General features: G+C 35.9%; 1 protein-coding gene and 1 long non-coding RNA gene across 5 annotated transcripts in view; one reads left to right on the forward strand and one right to left on the reverse strand.

Moving 5' to 3' along the window:
* Nucleotides 1–20,279, reverse strand: part of MEGF10 (multiple EGF like domains 10) — a 124,661-nt gene that overhangs the window by 82,614 nt on the left and 21,768 nt on the right. For all 4 annotated transcript variants that reach the window (XM_058166469.1, XM_058166470.1, XM_058166471.1 and 1 more), the window contains exons 2-5: nt 17,135–17,266; nt 15,319–15,420; nt 14,504–14,604; nt 9,450–9,542 (exon numbers count right to left, since the gene is read on the reverse strand). In XM_058166469.1, the coding sequence (XP_058022452.1) occupies nt 9,450–9,542; nt 14,504–14,604; nt 15,319–15,420; nt 17,135–17,250 (412 nt within the window). In that variant the 5' untranslated portion in view covers nt 17,251–17,266. The remainder of the gene's footprint in view (nt 1–9,449; nt 9,543–14,503; nt 14,605–15,318; nt 15,421–17,134; nt 17,267–20,279) is intronic.
* LOC131189888 (uncharacterized) lies at nt 1,517–18,625 on the forward strand. The gene is made up of 4 exons (XR_009153146.1): nt 1,517–1,943; nt 5,396–5,450; nt 12,143–13,445; nt 18,020–18,625. It is a non-coding gene; the product is annotated as an uncharacterized LOC131189888 (long non-coding RNA).

A 20,279-nucleotide genomic window follows, 5' to 3' on the forward strand; every position in this document is an offset into this window, starting at 1 on the left:
TGTGTGATTGCAGCTGTTTCTTCCTTTTAACTGCTAGTGGGGTTTGAACTGATTGGGTGGGAGCTTGGCTGTGCTCTGATTGGATGGGGTTTTTTTGGTGCTCTGATTGGCTGGGGGTGTGTCCTGTTTGGGTGGGGGCTTGGTTGTGCTCAGATTAATCTGAGTTGCAGGGGGATTTGAGCTGGTGAGCTGCACTGCTGCTGTTTGGCTTCGTGTTCGTGGTTGTGCTACATCTTCGTAGTGGGTGTCAGTTTGCTGCATGTATGGATTGGAGGGGTTTGAAATGGCTAATGTTGCAGCTGCGGTCTGGCTTCTGGTCCTTGGTCGTGCTTCCTGATCAGTGTGGGTTTGGGTCTGCTTTCTGGGTGGATGTGTCATGGTGACATCCTGTTTATATATATATATAAATTTATATATATATATAAAAACTGCTTTGCTGAACAGGAAGTATTTGTAGAGATATATTCTTTCATATTAGTAATTTTTGTTTTCAATAACAAAGCACTCTTTTTCAACTGTTTTCATAAAACACATTTCAGGCACTAGAAATATCTTTAATTTTTTGATGGGCCAAAGACAAGCAGAATAGAAGCATAAAATAACATGTTTTTACCATGCTACGTTTGGGGTTTTACCATGCTACATTTGAGGAACATACATTCAGATTTTTTTTCTTAATGTTTTGTTCGAAAGAATGTTTAAACTTGTAATATGTGCTTATTAAATCATTAAAACTAATGTTCACTGATTCTATGACTAATTATTTCAAAAGGGAGCAATGCAAGAAATTCGATGTTTGGGAGTGGTTTGAGTGTACCCTCAGGGTAAGATATAAAAGAGCTCTGTTTAGAAACAGCATGAAAGGCAAGATGCAGTGAAATAGTGGCTGATCTTAGAAAGAGTAGAAAAGAAGGGGCAAAGGGGAAAACAAATCAAAAGTTACTTGAGAAGTTAGGAAACTATGGCACATCACTTGGCTCTTCTAGAGACAAAAACAAAGCTTTAGTATTACATTAAAGTGGGTCCGAAGTCATTATGAAAGGAAGAATGACATTATCAGTGCTATCTCAACCATTCAGTGGAGTGAAGCGATTCATTCTGATGGCAGATCCTGGGAAGCATCAGCAAGGTGCTTGAAGGGGAAAAACATCTATGTTCCTTTAGCCATTCTGAAGGCATCCCATCAGCAGCATTGGCAAAAAAATTCAGTGTTCAGTATCATTTGTTTATGTACGTGCAATAGAAAGGGGCTGTAGCAAGCTCTGGAGTAACCTAGTTGTGAAATCTGTAAGAACTATTCATGTAATGTTTGGTAATCTGATCTGGGAAATAAGTCCAGGTAAAAAAGATTGTTCTTCCTGGCAACAGTACCTAAAATTCTTCTGAATGTTAAAGTTGCATCTTTTCAATGCAGCAATATTATTATCTCTTTTATTCATTAAACACGAAACTCAGTCAACTGAACATTCAAAAATGCATCACAAATACCATTGACTGGTGCTAATAGTTGATATGGGTTGCTGCCAGTGTCCTAGGTATCAGCCAAGTACCTTCTTAAGATGTAGCACCGTTTTTTGCAGTTCCACTGGTGTTATTGCAGAAAGCTGCAGTTTCTTGATGTATTTTATAAAAGTCGTGGACATTGTACCAAGTGCCCCAATGATAATGGGTATCACTGTTACATGTTTCATCCATAATCGCATCGTTTCAATGGCCAGGTTGCAATATTTTGTGATTTTTTTTCCAGTTCTTTTTCTTCGACTCTGGCGTCTCCTGGTACTGCGATATCAATAAATTGTACGTTCTGGTTTTCGACAACTGTGATATGATGATGTTGTATTCCAAATGATGATCTGTCTGTATTCGAAAGTCCCACAAGATCTTCACTTTCTCATTTTCGATAACTTTTTCCACTTTATGTTCCCATGACTTTTTGGATACAGGTAAGTCGTATTTTTTACATAATGACCAGTGGATTAATTTAGCAACTCAGTCATGTCTAGCTTTGTAATCAGTTTGTGCGACTCTGCTGCGTTCACATATTAAATGTGAAACAGTTTCAACTTTGTAACTGCAAAGTCGGCAGTTTGGATTGTCAATGGTTTTTTGTATCTTCGCTTTCATGGCATTAGTTTGTAGTGCTTGTTCTTGAGCAGCCAGTATTAAACCTTCCGTTTCTTTCTTGATAGTTCCCATTTTAAGCAATGCCCATGTCAAGTTGTTATCACATTTTCCTTCAATGTTTTTCAAGTTTCTGTCCATGCAAAGCTTTGGTTTTCCATTCATTTAATCTGCCATTCAACTGTGTTTCCTTATATTCTGTCTTTGTTTCTGTTGTTTTAATAACAACAACAACAACAACAACAACAACAACAACAACAACAACAACAACAATAATAATAATAATAATAATAATAATAATAATAATAATAATAATAATAATTTAATTTGTATAGGACTCAGGGCGGTTCACAGCCAATGTTCTCTGTTTTCACAGCTTGCAGCAATTTTTCTGTACTTTGATTCACATATTCATTCAAACTTCGTTTTTCTTCTTCTACAGTTTGATGGATTTGCAATAGCCCTCTTGCCCCTATTCTTCTTGGCAGGTACAACCTGTCAATGTCATTTTGTGGATGTAAAGCATGATACATATTCAAAAGTTGGCGTGTTTTTCAGTCCATGTTTTCCAGTTCAGCCAAAGTCCAGTTGATGATTCCAGCTGGGTAGCGTATCACTGGAACTGCCCATGTATTTTAATTATGTTTTAATTTTAATTATGTTTCCAGCAATCAGCTTTGAATTTAATATTTTGCAGACCCTTGTGATCAGGGATGAAATCTAAAAATTTTCCCTACCGGTTCTGTGGGCGTGGCTTAATTGGTGGGCGTGGCTTGGTGGTCAGATGGCTGGGTGGGCATGGCCAATAACAATAAATTAAATAAATAAATAAACGGGTCTGGATGGGGAGAAACAGACTCAAGCTCAATCCCTCCAAGACGGAGTGGCTGTGGATGCCGGCACCCCGGTACAGTCAGCTGCAGCTGCAGCTGGCCATGGGGGGCGAGTTATTGGCCCCAACGGAGAGGGTGCGCAACTTGGGTGTCCTCTTGGATGGGCGACTGTCGTTCGACGATCATTTGGCAGCCGTCTCCAAGAGGGCCTTCCACCAAGTACGCTTGGTGCGCCAGTTGCGCCCCTTTCTTGACCGGGATGCCTTATGCACGGTCACTCATGCCCTTGTCACTTCCCGCTTGGACTATTGCAATGCTCTCTACATGGGGCTGCCCTTGAAGTGCACCCGGAGGCTGCAGTTAGTCCAGAATGCAGCTGCGCGGGTAATAGTGGGAGCAACTCGTTGCTCCCATGTAACACCAATCCTGTGCAGTTTGCACTGGCTTCCTGTGGTCTTTCAGGTGCGCTTCAAGATTCTGGTTACCACCTTTAAAGCGCTCCATGGCTTAGGACCCGGGTACTTACGGGACCGCCTGCTGTTACCTTTTGCCTCCCACCGACCCGTACGCTCACACAGAGAGGGCCTTCTCAGGGTGCCATCCGCCAAGCAATGTCGGCTGGCGGCCCCCAGGGGAAGGGCCTTCTCTGTTGGAGCTCCTACGCTCTGGAATGAACTTCCCCCGGGTTTACGTCAAGTGCCTGACCTTCGGACTTTTCGCCATGAGCTGAAAACGCACCTATTTATTCAAGCGGGACTGGATTGAAATTTTATTGGGGTTACTTATATTTTAAGATTTTAAATTATTTTAATATTTCGGCCACATTATAATATGTTTTTTAATTTCTTTTAATGTTTATATAGTATTTTTACTTGGCTGTACACCGCCCGAGTCCTTCGGGAGAAGGGCGGTATAAAAATCAAAATAAATAAATAAATAAATAAATAAATAAATAAATAATAAATAAATAAATAAATAATAAAAATAATAAACAAAGTATAAAAAAACAATAAGAGGTACCAAAAACCAACTTTCACACTTTACACACACACAACACAACACAACACAACTGACTCACACACAATGTAAAAGCAGCTGCACTTCACACTTCACATAGCCACAAAAAGCTCAAAACCAACTTTCACACTTTACACACACACACACACAAAATGCCACATACAGCTTTCTGAGATTTTATGTGTTTGTGTAGTTAGAGTGAAACACAACAGAAACACACCAAATCTCAGAAAGCTGCACAAATATTTTATTTTATTATTTTATTTTATTTTATTTTATTTTATTGTGGACTTCAATTCCCAGAGTTCCTCAGCTAGCAAAGCCAGACAGCATTAATCACTCAGTGATGAAATAGATTAGCTAAATTTAGATTAGTTCTGTCTGGTGCTGAAAGCGAAACTGGGGCTTTCCAGCTGCGAGAAAAGCCATGAGGTCGATCAGTAATCAGGTAAGTGCCTTAGACTCTTTTAAAAGGAGGTTTTCTACATGTTTTCTACAGAAAACATGTTTTTTAAGGTTCTGCTGATGAGGAACTCAGGTGAGATCCCCAGAGTAGCCTTTAAATTTTTTTTTTTAAAGTTTAAAGGCTGTGCCGATCTCAGCTGAGGGGCGGGATCCTCAAAGGCTTTTTTTTACTTTTAAAGGCATGCTGAAGCAAAACCTTCTTTTAAAAGTAAAAAAAAAAACTCTGCTGATGGTATGGCTCAGCAGCGGCAGGGGGGGCAGGGCCAGGGATTTTTGCTACCGGTCCTCCGAACCAGCAGCCGCCATTGCTACCGGATCGCGTGAGCCGGTCTGATCTGGGAGCATTTCACCCCTGCTTGTGATGTATTCCTTTTGTGTTGACTCTTTGACTTTTCCATTGAAGATGTTATCTGTTTCCAATATACCTAGGTATTTGTAACCATCATCCTTTGCTAATGTTTCCATTTCGAAGTTCTTTTCTTTCTATTTTTTCCATTTTTCCTGATTGCATGGATAATATAGCACATTTTTCAAGTCCAAAGTTAATTCTGATGTTGCTGCTGAACAGTTGAACAATGTTGAGTATTGATTTAAGTTCAGTGGGGCTTTTCGCATACATTTTTAAGTCATCCATATATAGTAGATGATTTATCTTGCCATGTTGGCTTGAGATTTGGTATTACAGTTTTGTGTTTCGTAGGATTATTGTCAGTGGAATTAATGCGATGTTGAACAGTAGTGGTGAAAGGGAGTCCCCTTTCTATATTTATTTCTATTTGCTAATATTCTGCCTTATGTGGTCCTCTTTCCACTTTTTATACTTGTCCTTTTTGTCATTCAATTTGTCATTCAATTTATGCAACTATGCTGGTTTCTTTTGAGAGCTGTTATTTTTCTTCTTCATTGGTATTGTTTGGTATATATGTTGGTATTACATAACAATTCATTTCATTTTCCAGAAGATAATTTCAAGATGGCATTCGGAAATCTCAAGGCAGTAGGAAAGCAGCAAAAGTATGTGCAATGAAATAGATTTTATTCAAAAATCCAGGAATTGAGTTAAAGATTATACATTCCATCTTAGTTTGGCTTCTATGCAACCATCATATAATGGCTGAGTTTTAACTACTACAATATAGCATTATTTGCTTATTTGTAATATTACCCTCCCTGGGTAATATCAATATCTAGTTTTACCTTAGCAAGTAAGTAACCTTAAAATAACAACTAGCAAGTAAGACAACATAAAGGAATCACCTGAGTCTTTTTTCTGGACTTACATTTTAGTTGTTATAAAATACATATCTGCCCGTTAATAATCAAAATTGAAAGGGACCAAAATTTGTCAAGTATAATGTATTTATGTTTCCCAAGTTAATGTGCAACACTAAATCTAGGTTTGACATTAAGGAGAATTTTCTGAACATTACTTAGACATGAAAATACAGAGAAAGTATACAAATCTAAACTTATCAGATTATTACTTCTATTCAGCTCAGAAATCATGTTGAAATATAAATTTGATATTGTCTGTGTCACATTTTCACACTTTTATATTTGATAATAAAAGAAATTAGTCCTGCACATGGCAACCTGAATGAAATATAGGATAGGAAACTGATAAACAAATGGGTCAGTTCAAACCAGGAGTGAAATTCAGTAGGTTCTGACAGGTTCTGGAGAACCGGTAGTGGAAATTTTGAGTAGTTCAGAGAACTGGAAAATACTACCCCTGGTTGGCCCTAGAGTGGGGTAGGAATGGAGATTTTGCAGTATCCTTCCCCTGCCATGCCCACAAAGCCACACCATGCCCACAAAGCCACACCCACAGAACCGGTAGTAAAAAAAAATTAATTCCATCACTGGTTCAAACTTAGCAGACTTAAATAATAACAAACTCCAGCAGTTGCCATTTGCCCTACAAGGGATAAAAGACTAGTGATATTTACAACAAACCAGCACTTTCGTGCAGCTGTTGTTTTTTTTTAAAAAAAATTGAAAATCGAATAAGGGATTGACCCCAAGCTAACCACTGTTTCACAATACTAAGTTCAAAGTTAAGTCATCCTCCCATTATATATTAAATTACATACCAGACACAAGTCTCTAACCCTTGCCCTCTTGTCTGCCCTTTACTCACTTAGTTCTGTTATACCGGAACACACTTTCAAGAGGACAAAGTACTGTAATGCTCCTTTCAGTTGCTACTGTAACTTCACTGACTCCATAATTCTCGCACTGAATTGAGCACATCTGCCACTTTGTTCAGAGGTTTTATCCATATATGGTTACTATCAAATGAAAAGATTAGACTAGCATATTCTTCTGATTAAGGTCCACTGAATTCACTTAGGTTATTGTCTGAGTAAATTGCATAGAATTGCTGTTACATCAAGAAAATGGTTCAAGAAAAGGAATCCTACACCACTGCTGACATTTTAGTAAAATTGAATGCATTAACAGACATGATTACGTGAATTTGGCTCTAACTAGCTTACAAACAATTCAGAAGTGACAATACTAAATTCTTACTGAGAAAAATGTAGTTATTTAAAATCCATTCATAAAATGGATGACCTATGCTGAATAGTAACAGGATGTAAAGGGCTATTTCAAAATTGTGTTTTGAATACTGTTTCCTTCTACCAGCCTATATACTTCCTACATACAGACGTAATAAGTCCTGCTATGTGGTCAACATGGGTACTTCATTCCATTGGTGGATTCCACTCTGGAGTAACATATATGGATATAACATTTAACTGTAATGATTTTATAATTAATAATGATGTGTTATTTATGATAGGTAAAAGATTCAATTTGAAAAAAAGCTATGGCACTAGCTGATTTTGAACCCTTTTAATAATAGGAATATATATGAATTTATGAACTAACCAAATTTTGATGAAAAAGTATAACAACAAGGACGGAAACAATTTCATTTCAAACTGGGTTATATTTCTTAGAACAATTAGTCCAATTATGTTCAGGCCTGTTTTGTTTGCAGATCGCAACGTATCATTTTCCTATTTTTTAATCAAAGAATAGTCTGAACATTAAATCTACAACATGAATAAAATTCAGATATTTATCGAAATGTCCCAGCACTTTCTCTTGTTATCTCTCATTTGGTTTTTTGAGTGAAATATCTTGTTCTACTCAAGAAAAACTATGATCGAGGAAGTCATACGTATCCTACAATGTAGCAGTAACAAACTGAAGTGATATAAAATTATGCAAGCTAAATTTGCCCTTTCATTTTGGAATGACTAAAGAAAATAAAATTTGGAGCAATACAATATAATTAAAAAACCCTTTCATTTCCCCTTTTGTCTGCTGTGATTAAATGGGTGCATACCAAACAGCTTACAAAATCCTGCTTTAACAGCAGGTGAATAAAGCAGTATATTCTATTCTGAAATGCCCTACAAAAATATTTTTTGGGGAAAAAACCATTCTTTAGCATTTCAAGTCAGTTATAATTAGTATGCAAAATTTTTTTATAAGGGATCACTAACATCCCAGGGGTTTCTCAGTTTATTATTCACTCATTCAGAAACAACATGTCTTCCACATAATCCTGTTGTGTAATCCTGCCCTGCTGAACCTGGCACCAAGGGGAAATGGAAAGGAAAGGTAGGAGCCATAAAATAACCTTAAATCCAGCATAAATGATAAGGGAAGCATATAAAAAGTCAGTCTCCAGATAGAGTCATAAAATAATGCATTTTTAATTTTAGACTGAGTGGATCAGACAGTGAAGAAGATTCTTGGATGAGAATCATCTTTTTTTTAAAAAAACATCTTTTTTTTAAAAAACCAGTAAATCCAGGAGCCTCTTGAAAAAGCACCTATGGGACAACCATGACCTGGATGACTGAGAATCTCCATAGACATGTCTGATCTCAATTTGTTCTATTTCATTCAACACACTGTTTCATCCAGGCCGTATTTTCTGGTGCCTTAGAGTTACTTCTTTTAAGAATGTTGCTATTGTCACCATCCTTGGAGAACATTTTCCCTTCTGAAGACTGTATAAACAGGTCCAAGAAGTTTTCTTGTCAATATTTCAAATATAGTTTCCCAATATCTTCTTGCTAGGGCTGAGAGAGAATGGCTGGCCCGAAGCCATTCTTCTGGCTTTTCTGTCTAAAAGAAAACTTGAACTTCCTGTTCCTAGTTCAGCACCTTTTGTGTATGTGCTTCAAGTCAGTATTAACTTTTGGCAATTGCCTGGACAAGTTCCTGCAGTCTTCTTAGCAAGATTTTAGAAATTGCTTGCCATTGCTGTCTTCCTAGGACTGATAGAAAGTGACTGGCCCAAGGCCATCCATCTGGCTTTGTGCCATAGGTAGGACTAGAACTCAAAGTCCCCTGTTTCTAACCTGGTCCTTTTAACCACTACACTAAACAATACCTTTTACACTTCACCATGCTGGCCTTCCTTTAAGGACAAAAAAAGCATTAGTCATGAAGTCAATTCCACCTTAGTGAGGACTATTTTAACAAGTGGTACAGCTTGAAAAATCCTGACTTAATGACTGGTATTCCTCCTCTTCTAGCTCTCTGATTCCTGAAAACTATATATCAAACAACTAGGCCACACTATTGCCACATCAATCTGACAACCTTTCAGGTCTAAATAAAGAAAAATAACTTTTATCAGAAAACCTGAAACCTGGGCATGGAAATTGGTTTAAGTCTATTACCTGCTGATATTCTGTTAGAATTTTGGTAGGACATAATGGAATTATTTAATCATTTTCCCCCCTGTGATTTAGATGCTCTCTCCATTTAATTTGCTAAACAATATGCTACATAATAGAAAAGCAATGTTGGTATTTAATAAATTGAAAATAAGACAGACTGAATCACATGTGGAGCATTCTATCCCTTTGGAAGTGATATCTCAAATGCGGAAGAACTATAGCACAACAGTGTTTTAATCTCCCTGCAAAGGAGAGCAACAGAACAGACAAAATAGAAGACTGACAGGAGCAGATGCAGACTTACCACTTGAACAGTTGGGTCCACCCCAGCCAGGCTCACACTGACAGGTGTTTGGAGCAATGCAACGGCCATGAATGCATTTATCAGTACAGTGAGCTGTCAAAAAAACAGGGTGAGTGAAACAGATAATGAAAAATCAGAAAGAATAAAAACAATGAAGGGGCAGGTTGCAGAAAAGCAACAGTGAAGGTTGCTTTTCTGCAACCTGGCCATTTCTAGTTTTCTCTTAAAATTAAAAGGCTAAGTTGTTCCATTCTTGTTTGAATTTGTCCTCTATATGTCATTATTCTTTCATCCATCTATATGCATTTATTTACTAGTTGTCCTCATTTGCTACAATTAAAACAAAAAGACAAAAAGAAAAGGAAATAAAGTAATATTTTAACCCTTGTAAATAGAGATTCCAGTGATGAAAATAAGGAACAGTGGTATTAAGTAATATTAGCATTTTGCATAGGAAGGTTTTATAAAATTTAAATTTCATATTTATTAAATATCATTCATACATAGCTTTCTAATCAAGCACTAAATTCATAATCATGACTTTAAAGATTACCGTTTCTAATATAAAAATGCATTCAAAGAAATGTCTCCTTTCATCTTTTCTTTATTTTATATCTTGCTAAATTAATGCAAAACAATACCTTGGTAACTAAAACAGAAACTTCTGAAAATTGTTGTGTTTTAGATGATGTTAGATCAATGTCTGCAAACAGTCAATGCGAACAGCTTCCTGCCCCCTCCCTTTTCTATTTTTATTATCATCTCTTTTATTCTTTGATTATTTATCTGAAATAATATAAATATATATTAATAATGTTTCTTATGGGAATATGAAACTACAGTGGTATATTTTAGTCGTCCTGCCCTAAGATGCATTTAAAAAGAGCACTGCTGCCAAGAGATAAATCATAGATTAGAAACAATTAGACTATGGCTGGTTGCTTAACAATTGTTCCCAGTCCCAACAGCTTTGGAGCAGATACCTTACACCAGAGGTGGGGAACTACGCCCCTATTATGATTTGTGGACTTCAACTCCCAGAATTCCTGAGCCAGCATGGCTGGCTCAGGAATTCTGGGAATTGAAGTGCACAAGTCATAATGGGGCCATAGTTCCCCACCTCTGCCTTACAGTCTATAAAGCATTCCCAACTATGTAAAATGACAAACCTGTTCCCCTGGTCACATGATTCCATTTCAGGACCTTGAAAATCTGTTTGCATTTACAACTGGCTGCCAAATGCCCTGCTATCATGTGATCACCATTTGCTATCTTCTCTATTAGCTTCCCCAGAAAGTCAATGAGGAAGCCAGCAGGGAAGGTTGCAAGCAGAGGGATGCAAGCAGAGGGATGTTGGATTTGAGGGCGGTTGCCCTAGCGTACCAAGGGATTTCTCCTCCCCTCCATGCAGGGAGCAGAAATCCTCCCATGCATTGCAGAAACAAGATCTCAAATCTGGCAAAAAGGCCAGCATTCTAAGCCTTCCAGAACTATAGTGTTCGCTAGTGTTTTTCCAGATTGGAGGTCCATTCCTCCAGCATGCCAAGAAATTTTTAAGGGACTGGACTTCCACTCAGACAAAATCACTATCAAATGGTCTCCCTGCCATTCTACTTAACAGCCACAACTGGGAGAGCCAGGATTGTGATCATTGAACAAAGCAGTCACGTTTCACTTAACAGCTATTTCGTGCAATTATCAAGTTTCCAGGCCCAAATGGAGAACTACCTATATAAGGATATTTATAATGAGGCTGCATTGAAAGAAAAAAATTTGAAGATAAAAATGTGTTTTTATCATAATTTTCCAACACTTTTAAGAATAAATATAAAATATGTTACTGTGTTTTCCTAAAAATAAGACCCTGTCTTATATTCTTTTGAACCCCCAAATAAGCGCTTGGCCTTATTTTCAGGGAGGTCTTATTATTTTGGGGCGCATGGAGCAAGATGGGTCTCCTCTTGCCGTCTTACCTGATTTCCAGCTCTGCGTTTAAATATTTTCGGGGAGGGCTTATTTTCAAGGGGAGGCTTATTTTAGTGCATGCGCTCAAAAGCCCGACTGGGCTTATAGGGGATGTCTTATTTTCAGAGAAACAGGGTAGAAGGATGTTAGTCATTTTTAAAGAGTAATATCTAAGGTCTTAAGAAAATATAACATGAGACCACTAATTTGCTAAATTTGAAGTTATGAAAAAAACCTTCTAAGTAGTCACTGTTGTCCAATAATACATATCTGTCTCTCTTATTTCAGACAGATGCCTAGTCTCTATAGATTAATAATAGTTAATAATGTGCAGAGTAACAAATAAGCATATGTTGTTCTTTTCTGTTGTAAGATTTCTAGAACAAGATTCATAATGGGGGGGGGAAGTTATGGTATATTTGCATTTTAGAAGCAAGGACTTATAAAATGGCTGCTGTTTAGGACACAGCTAATAGAAAATAGCCATGAGATTGCTAACTTAACTACTGTCTAATGTCTCAAGATTTTCCACTATTGCAGTCTTCTGTAGAACAAACTTTATCTGACAAGATAAGATGGTATCAAAAGATATTGGTTTCACAGTCCAATATCACTTAGAAAACGATGTTTCATTAGATCTACAAAAGAAGCTGGTTGAGGTTTTAAAATTTAAAGGGGGAATACAAATGACAAACCAAAAAAGTAAAATGAATATTTTTTTCCTATAGGATTGATAAAGAGGATGGATAAAGGAGGCTTGTTAAAGCCTTGAAGAAGTCTGTGAAAAATGACAAAGAAGAAATTCAGAGAAATCAAATCTTATGACAATATTTGAATGAAATAAAGCTTAGGCCAGGAATGTCTAAGACCAGGAATGGCAGTCCACGGGCCAGATGCAGCTCATACAGGCTACACCCACCTTGGCTCCGCAAGGGCAAAAAACATCCCGATATGTCATCATACAATGTGTGATGCGATTGGGTTTGACACCCCTGCCTTAGACTGATAGAAGTAAAAGGAAGGAATATAATGATGGTTTATTCAATCAAAGTTAAAATAAGATGTGTTGTTATCGTAGTTCTGGCAGTCCTTTATGGACTTTCTGCTGACATCACAACTTAAAATACGTTGTTTTAGGGAGTTGTTTATAGATAAAGAGAGGTGATATAGAGTGAAATGATAAATGTTTGTAACCTTAATGAAGTTGAAGAATCACTATATTTGTTTATACTTGTGGGGAAAAAATCACGTCTAAATACATATTTTTTTCTTTCTTTATTATATTCTTATTTTTCTCTTTCTTCTCTCTTTTTCTTTTTCTTTGCACTTTTTATTCCTTATTTCTATACTTTCTTCTTCAAGTTTAATTAGTATTATATTTTACTATTACAATCTAAATATATTCAAAAAAAGAGTTGATCTGTGGAATCACTTCTGGCCATGTGAAGTAGTAGGGGCAGTAATAAAAATCCCATGTGTGCCCAAGAAATAAACTGATCTTTTTTATTATTAAAAAAAATACAAACAGATGGAACTGTTATGGAAATTATTGTTTGGGAATAATAACTTTCTATCATACCCTTCTCACAGTCAGTGTTTGTGGAATCTGTCATTTTCTTGCATACAAAGAGACTATGGTTTTGTTTTTAATTGCTATGCTGTTCTATGACTAAACTAAAGTATATTCTGTCCTTCCTTTCTTCATTCATTCATTTAGTTCTAATTTGCTTAAGAAAAACACTATCCATTTTTAATCTTATAGTAGTATCTTCCTGACTGACTGACAGCTGAAGAAATAATCAGTGACTCTTCTAATTCTGGCACCAGAGATGCTAGACAAGAAGTCAAAACTGCCAACTGGAGCTGTCAATCCAAATTATGTACACATTAACATTGCACTTCACTTTGAAGGGAAAAGACTTCAGGGAGGTGATTTAAATCATAAAGAGGTATATTAAATCTCTAAAATGCTGACAAATGGGGTGCAAGTTCTCAAAATGCCTCATAAGAAGGTCTATCCAGGCAAATCAGGTTTGTTTCTTCACAATAAATTATCTGCATGGCACAAATCACCAAGTTCTATATACTTAAATTGTGTGCATTGAGACTCCAAGGCATGTGAAAGAGCTGCTGTTGTGTTTATGCATATATCAGTATTCTTTTTATTAACTATATGTTAATCTATAACTACTAACAAGCCATTTCACAATGTCTAGGCTGTGTATGGTAACAAAAATAGTCCTAATCTTAATTTGAATCTTTTTAATGATGGCTGTTTGGATAGTTTTTCAACTGGAACTACCATCTGCAATAAAATAAGAAAAATCACTATTTTAAAAAGAAAATTAATGGCAGGGGCAAAGGACATTGTATGCAAACATATGTTTCTATTGATCAGCAGGATTGTTTCAATGCACACTGTACACACATGAAATGGTATAGGGTTTCCTGCCCGAGTAGGGGGTTGGACTAGAAGACCTCCAAGGTCCCTTCCAACTCTATTATTCTGTTATGTTAGTCCTTTGCCAAATTGATAACTACTATATTCATTAAGAGGGTGGCTCGGGGGCTAGGATGTTGAGCTTGTCGATCGAAAGGTCGGCAGCTCAGCGGTTTGAATCCTAGTGCAGCCATGTAACGGGGTGAGCTCCCGTTACTTGTCCCAGCTTCTGCCAACCTAGCAGTTTCGAAAGCACGTAAAAATGCAAGTAGAAAAAATAGGGACCACCTTTGGTGGGAAGGTAACAGCGTTCCGTGCGCCTTTGGCGTTGAGTCATGCCGGCCACATGACCACGGAGACGTCTTCAGACAAGGCTGGCTCTTCTGCTTTGAAACGGAGATGAGCACTGCCCCCTAGAGTCGGCAACGACTAGCACATATGTGCGAGGGGAACCTTTACCTTTACCTTTATATTCACTAAGACCTTTCGCCCAATCAATTTGTGTCAAAGAATCATCCTATACCTGTAAACCACCATACTCATCCCACTGCTTTTCTAAAGACATTTTGTTTCTTGGGGAACTTTCATTAGCATTCACATTAACATATTATCAAGAACTGGATATTCTTATGAAAATAATTTTACTTACGAATGCACATTTCCCTGCTTTCATAAAATCCAGGGCAACACTGAGATTTCCGTCTATACATAGTCTTTTCTCCATGCCTATAAGCAGTTCGATAGCTGATTCTGTTAAAATATGGACATGTAAAATTTGTGAACAACTATTTCAAAAGATTCAGCTATGGCTATTTAAGGATAAATTGGATTGTTCTATAAATCAGCTACATCCCTTACAAAGAAAAATAAACAACATTACCTGCAAACTCCATTATCTGCAAATGGAGATCCTTTTCAAGATCTATGACAAATACTTCAGAATTCCAGCTGATGCTAAATGGATTTGTAAACTACATTTGCTATTAAATATTTTAGCTAATGAATTGGTACACATTGAAACCAATGTTTAATTTTGAAATGCACAAAACCATTGTCAGATGGTTTTATTTCTGTTTCCAAAATATTTCTGAAATTTCAGAAAAATATTTCTGAAATTTCTGTTCTCCAATAATAATAATAATATATCTAAATATATCATTTTACTGAATTATCTTTTTAGAGAAAGAGAAGATCTTTGCAAGTCATACGGTCCTCTTTAATCTAGTAATGCATTTCAAAATTCAGGATAATATTTTCAAAGCTATCTCACAGAAGATAATTTATACATGTAAATATCAGTGGCATTGTACATGTAAATATCCATATCATCTCATTTTGCAAATGCTATCAATGTGCCACTACGCTTCAGTATGTTTTCTACTGTTTCTAACATGCATCAACTATTAAGTACTTATAAAACATCACTTTAAAAGGGTAATCCAAATAGAGTTACTAAAAAATCACCTGTGTCGTGTACACTTAAACCAGTTCAGTATGTCTGTACAGCTGGTATAGTAAATCTGATCAAAAGGATGGGGATAGGATTCCTGCACTGTAACAGAATAACTGCACAGGAAAAAAAAAGGAATAAAATTATTAAACATGCGCTTCATTAGAATAATTAAGTGACGAAATTTCAATAGGATGGAAATAAAGATGAGAGTGAAAATAATTACATAATTACATAATAAGATAATTACACTCCCTACTGCAGAAGCCCTGAGATTAAACCTAAAAATGAATAACAATGGGGGCATTGCATCCTTCTTTTGAGTGGGGGTGGTAAGTATCTTTTAGGGGCTCTGTTGTAACTTTGAATGTCCATTAGGTGACTGTTTGTAAACTAAGGACTATCTGTATTGTCAACATGAGACAAGCTTAATTCAAGTAGTCTATCTTTTCAAGCTTATCTAAACAATGTATTTTTAAAAAATAAATAAATAAATATAAAATGTCTTACAAATCTAATAAGAACCTACTGTTTATGAGAATCCAAGAAAGTTCAGCCCATTCCATGTCAATTTAGACAATGGAAGTCCCAAACACAAGGATGCAGATTGCAGCCTTTAGTTAGGAATTCTGCTTATTAAATTCAGATTCAAGATTATTTCTATATACTTAGTACATATACTCTTCCACACCCTTGAATATGGGCAGTCACATGAAAGATTGCTATACTTAGAAGAAACCACTAGCCAGGTTCACAGTTTTCATTTCTTTTCCTTCAAGTAGATTAGAATGTATATTAGAAAAAGAAGACATATTCTGTTGATTCTGCTTTCTCCACTTATGAGCCCAAGGACATCCTCAGAAAATTTAGAAGAGAAATAAATTATTGATCACATCAAAACTACAAACAACACACACAGTATGCATTAGTACAGGAAATATTTGATTTAATTTTTAGATTATTGAATACTATAAAATAATAACATATATTATTTTATGGGCATACAATGAAATGATTAATATTATGGTTGGGCACACAGTTAGCCAGATGTTTAGACTGTTTGGGGCAGTTTTGTCTAGCTATTAAGCCTTTCCTAAAGACCTGGGATAAGCAGATGTTGTCATTCAATGATATTAAAGGATGCAAGGATGATATTACAGAATGCAAGCAGTTCCAAGTAGAGCTGCCTTTTGCAATTAAGTAATGATATCATGATAGTGATTTTGTCAATGTGAATAGGGTTCAAGTGGTGCTCTAGATGTTTTGGGACTGCATTCAAGATGCCATTTATTATTGGTACTACCTTTGCTTTAATTTGCCACAGTTGTTCTACCTTTGCAGGACCTTGTATTCAGACTTGTTATGCTTCTTATCAACAATTGTTAAGTTTGGGGTGATTTGCAGCAGGTGTTTGTCCCATAGTACTTTAGTTTCTTCATTTTCTATTACTTTGTCTACTTTATGGTCCGGCAATTCTTGCTTGCAAGCAAATGATATTTCTTGCAGATATTCCAAAGTACCATTAGTCAGTCTGTGCAATTTTCTTGGGGCAGTTAATCTTGGTAAATAGAGTCTGCCTACTTCGTAGATGAGGGACATCATTCATTGCTGATATTTTTGTTTTATACCCGTATCTTGTTTTAGTAGTATTATGCCATTCATAAAAATACATGTACACACCCATGGCTTGGTTTTATATTTTTTAATATAATCATTTCATAATGTCACACATGTCTTGTTGTTTGCCTGTAATACACATTTTACATAGACATTGATTAAAATAACAATGCTAGAAAAAATTACAGAACTATTGATTAAAAGTAATGTTACCTCTCCCAGTGGCTACACACATTTGGATCCTCAAGATTTAGACATATAGTTGACACTATCCAATGGTTTAAAAGCATGAGTGTGAAATAAACAAAGGTGTCCAAATAAAGAACCATCTTTTCAACAAAATGCCTGTAAAAAGAGAAAAGAAAAGGATTGCTAATATTAATGGCCAGGTACTATGCAAGCTATTATAAAGTCATATACTTTGGGTAAACAACTAAAGCCAATCCTGCTATGCAATAGAATGAGAAAACCTGCTTCATGCAGCATCTTAAGGAAATAATAGAAAGCAAGTGATTGTGAATGGTGTAACACAACTTCCCATGCTCAAATGCATTAAATTTCAGCCTCATGCTTCTTCTTAAACTGTATGTTAGTTTGGCACCTGTTTTAGTGACATGCAAGAGTTCAGAAATTAACATTACATCCTTTATTGCCGGTCTATACCAAGCAGCTTCAATTTGAACTATAACTTTGTTTATTTACAGTAACAAACTATGACAACTGCTCAGTCCTTAATCTGCTTTTCTTAATCAAAATTTCACCCTCCAGCTAAGTTCCAGATATTTTGGGAAGTGGTAGTCAGCTCATCCCACATCTGTTGGCTTCAGATTTATTAATTAAATATAACAATAGATAAATAACCCAGCCCTAAGGTGAGTTAAGGGGGAAATGGGAGAGTACAGTAAGTTTGGAGGGAATAAAAAGAGTGCTAAATCAGAAACCTATTAAGAAATCAATTTTGAGTGTAGTAGAGAAGTCAGTATATTCCAATATCTACAATGTACGTCAGGCATATTGTTTGCTTCTGTTTTCAGTTTCTCAGTACTTAAATTTTGTGACTTTATTTGTACCCTCATGTGTATTAATGTTTTAAAGCAGAGGTCCCCAACTGGTCCGTGGATCAACACAGCTCCGTGGCATGCCAACAACTGGGCTGTGCAAACAAGCAAAGCCCCATCCACAGGATGCAGGCAGCATGCGAAACCATGCCCCCTCTGATCCATGGAAAAGCCTTTCTCCACGGAACCGGTCCCTGGTGCCCAAAAGATTGGGGGCAGCAAGGAAAACCGTAATTTGTGAATTCAGACATAAATTGTGCTGATATTACTGATTGGCTGATTTTTTTTCAGTTTCTCACAAAATATTATCTTACTAACTGTGTAAATTCATGTATAATGACATTATATTGGAAAGTGGCAGTGATTGGACATTATATTGGAAAGCCAAACTAAATATAATGGCATGAACAACCAGATGTTCTTAGCAGAATTGTTTTAATGACAGAGAATGCAAGCCTTGATTAATCAATTTAAAGAGCAAAAGGACTCGTTTTAAAGAGCAGAAAAGGACTTACATTCAATATTAAAATGCATTGATAAAAAACAACATAGTAGTATAGGATAAAGGTAACAAGAGAAGAGACTACAGTTAAGCATGCTTTCTCCTAGCTTTAAGCATGTCTATATCCCCTTATCAACATCAACATTTTAAAAGTATATAATTTTTTCAATAGTGAGTCAGTTACATCAAAAATAAATTAAAAATTGTACCCACTTGTGCATTTTGATTTCAGTATTTTGGTATCAGCAGCATTTCACTTATTAAGAAGGTAATTGTATTTTTTAAAAATGTCAATAGTTTTCCTTCTGAATATATTTAACAATAACAGAAAATCAATGTAAAAAAGTTTTGAGCTATTTGCATGAACCCCCTAGTGTAAAACATGATTGCATCCTAGATCTTTTGCCTAATTATTAAGAAAAATCAAAACAGAAAATCAGTTCAGCTGATTAGCATTGCTAAAGTGGTCATATGAGCAATAAAATGTAGAAGGTATATTTAACTCTTACTATTTCCAATGCTAAGGCACACATTTTAAAATGTGAAAGAAAATATGTTAAGAGAATGAAGACTATTTGATAAATGCGTCAAATATTTTATATATTTCAGTCCTGCAACACTGAGAACATATCCTCTAAAGAAGACTTACATTTAAAATGCTGGTGATGTATATAACAAAGATACCTAATAACTACTATTCAGGCCATACTCGGCTTAGTGTTGGGTGATAGAATAACTCAATACTAAATTATGTAATGAGAACGTTTCAGAGCAATCAAGAAATGCAGCTATTCCTTATTAAACAGTGATAATTAGGACTGGCAACATCATCACTAAGCAACAGACTAAAAAAATCAGGCTATCACATGACTGCACCAATTTACAAAAGTAGTTGCGGCAGTGGGTTAAGCAAACCTTGCATAGTTCTTTAGTGCAATGTTACATGAGCACCATTTGTGACCACCTGCCAGATTCTTCATTACTTTTGTTTGTCAGAAGCTAGCTAAAGTCACAAATGGCAATCATGTGACCGTGGGCCTCTGCAACCATTTGCCAGTTGCCAAGCGCCTGAATCTGGATACACTGTTGTGGATGCAACTGTGAGGACAAGTCTTGAGTCTTGTTGTTATGTGCTGTTGTAATTTCAAACTTTTGCTGTTGTTAAATCAGTGCTGACGTTAATTATAATAGGAAAAATTAAAAGAAACTGGTGAATTAGATAATAAATCTTTTTTTAAAAATCAAAATCTTTGTGAAGATACTATAAGTTTGAACTGAGGAGGCACTCAATGCACTCCTTGCATTGAGAAACAAGAAAAGAAGAATGTTTAGGAAATATTTTACATTGAATGACCCCAGATTGGCATCTTCTCCATCAAATCTTTTGATAGGAAATTCAGAAGTTAATTCCTTGTTATGAGCAATAATGTGAGTATATTTTTATTAACATAAGCAAAAAGGAATTTTAATTTTTAAAACAATGATCCTTACAAAATATTTGAAATCTGATTATATTTTCCTTTAGAAAGTAGATAGAATTGATAAAGGATATTCTACACAAAGAGTTTTCATATATTTTACAAAAACTATTATTCTTTCTAGTATGACCTAATTAGCTACTGATTGGTTTAATTGTCATTAAATAAACAAAATTTTAGTGAAATATTAACTTAATGAGCCACTTTATTAAACTTATGTATCCTCCATAGTAAAAATTAAGAGAGAATATTCTACAGCTCAGTTGCAACCTGAGTTGTGAGGTTTTACAATGATTTATTGGAGTGTGTATTACTCTGTG

This window comes from Ahaetulla prasina, chromosome 2 (genome assembly GCF_028640845.1).
Source record: "Ahaetulla prasina isolate Xishuangbanna chromosome 2, ASM2864084v1, whole genome shotgun sequence".
Classification (NCBI taxonomy): domain Eukaryota; kingdom Metazoa; phylum Chordata; class Lepidosauria; order Squamata; family Colubridae; genus Ahaetulla; species Ahaetulla prasina.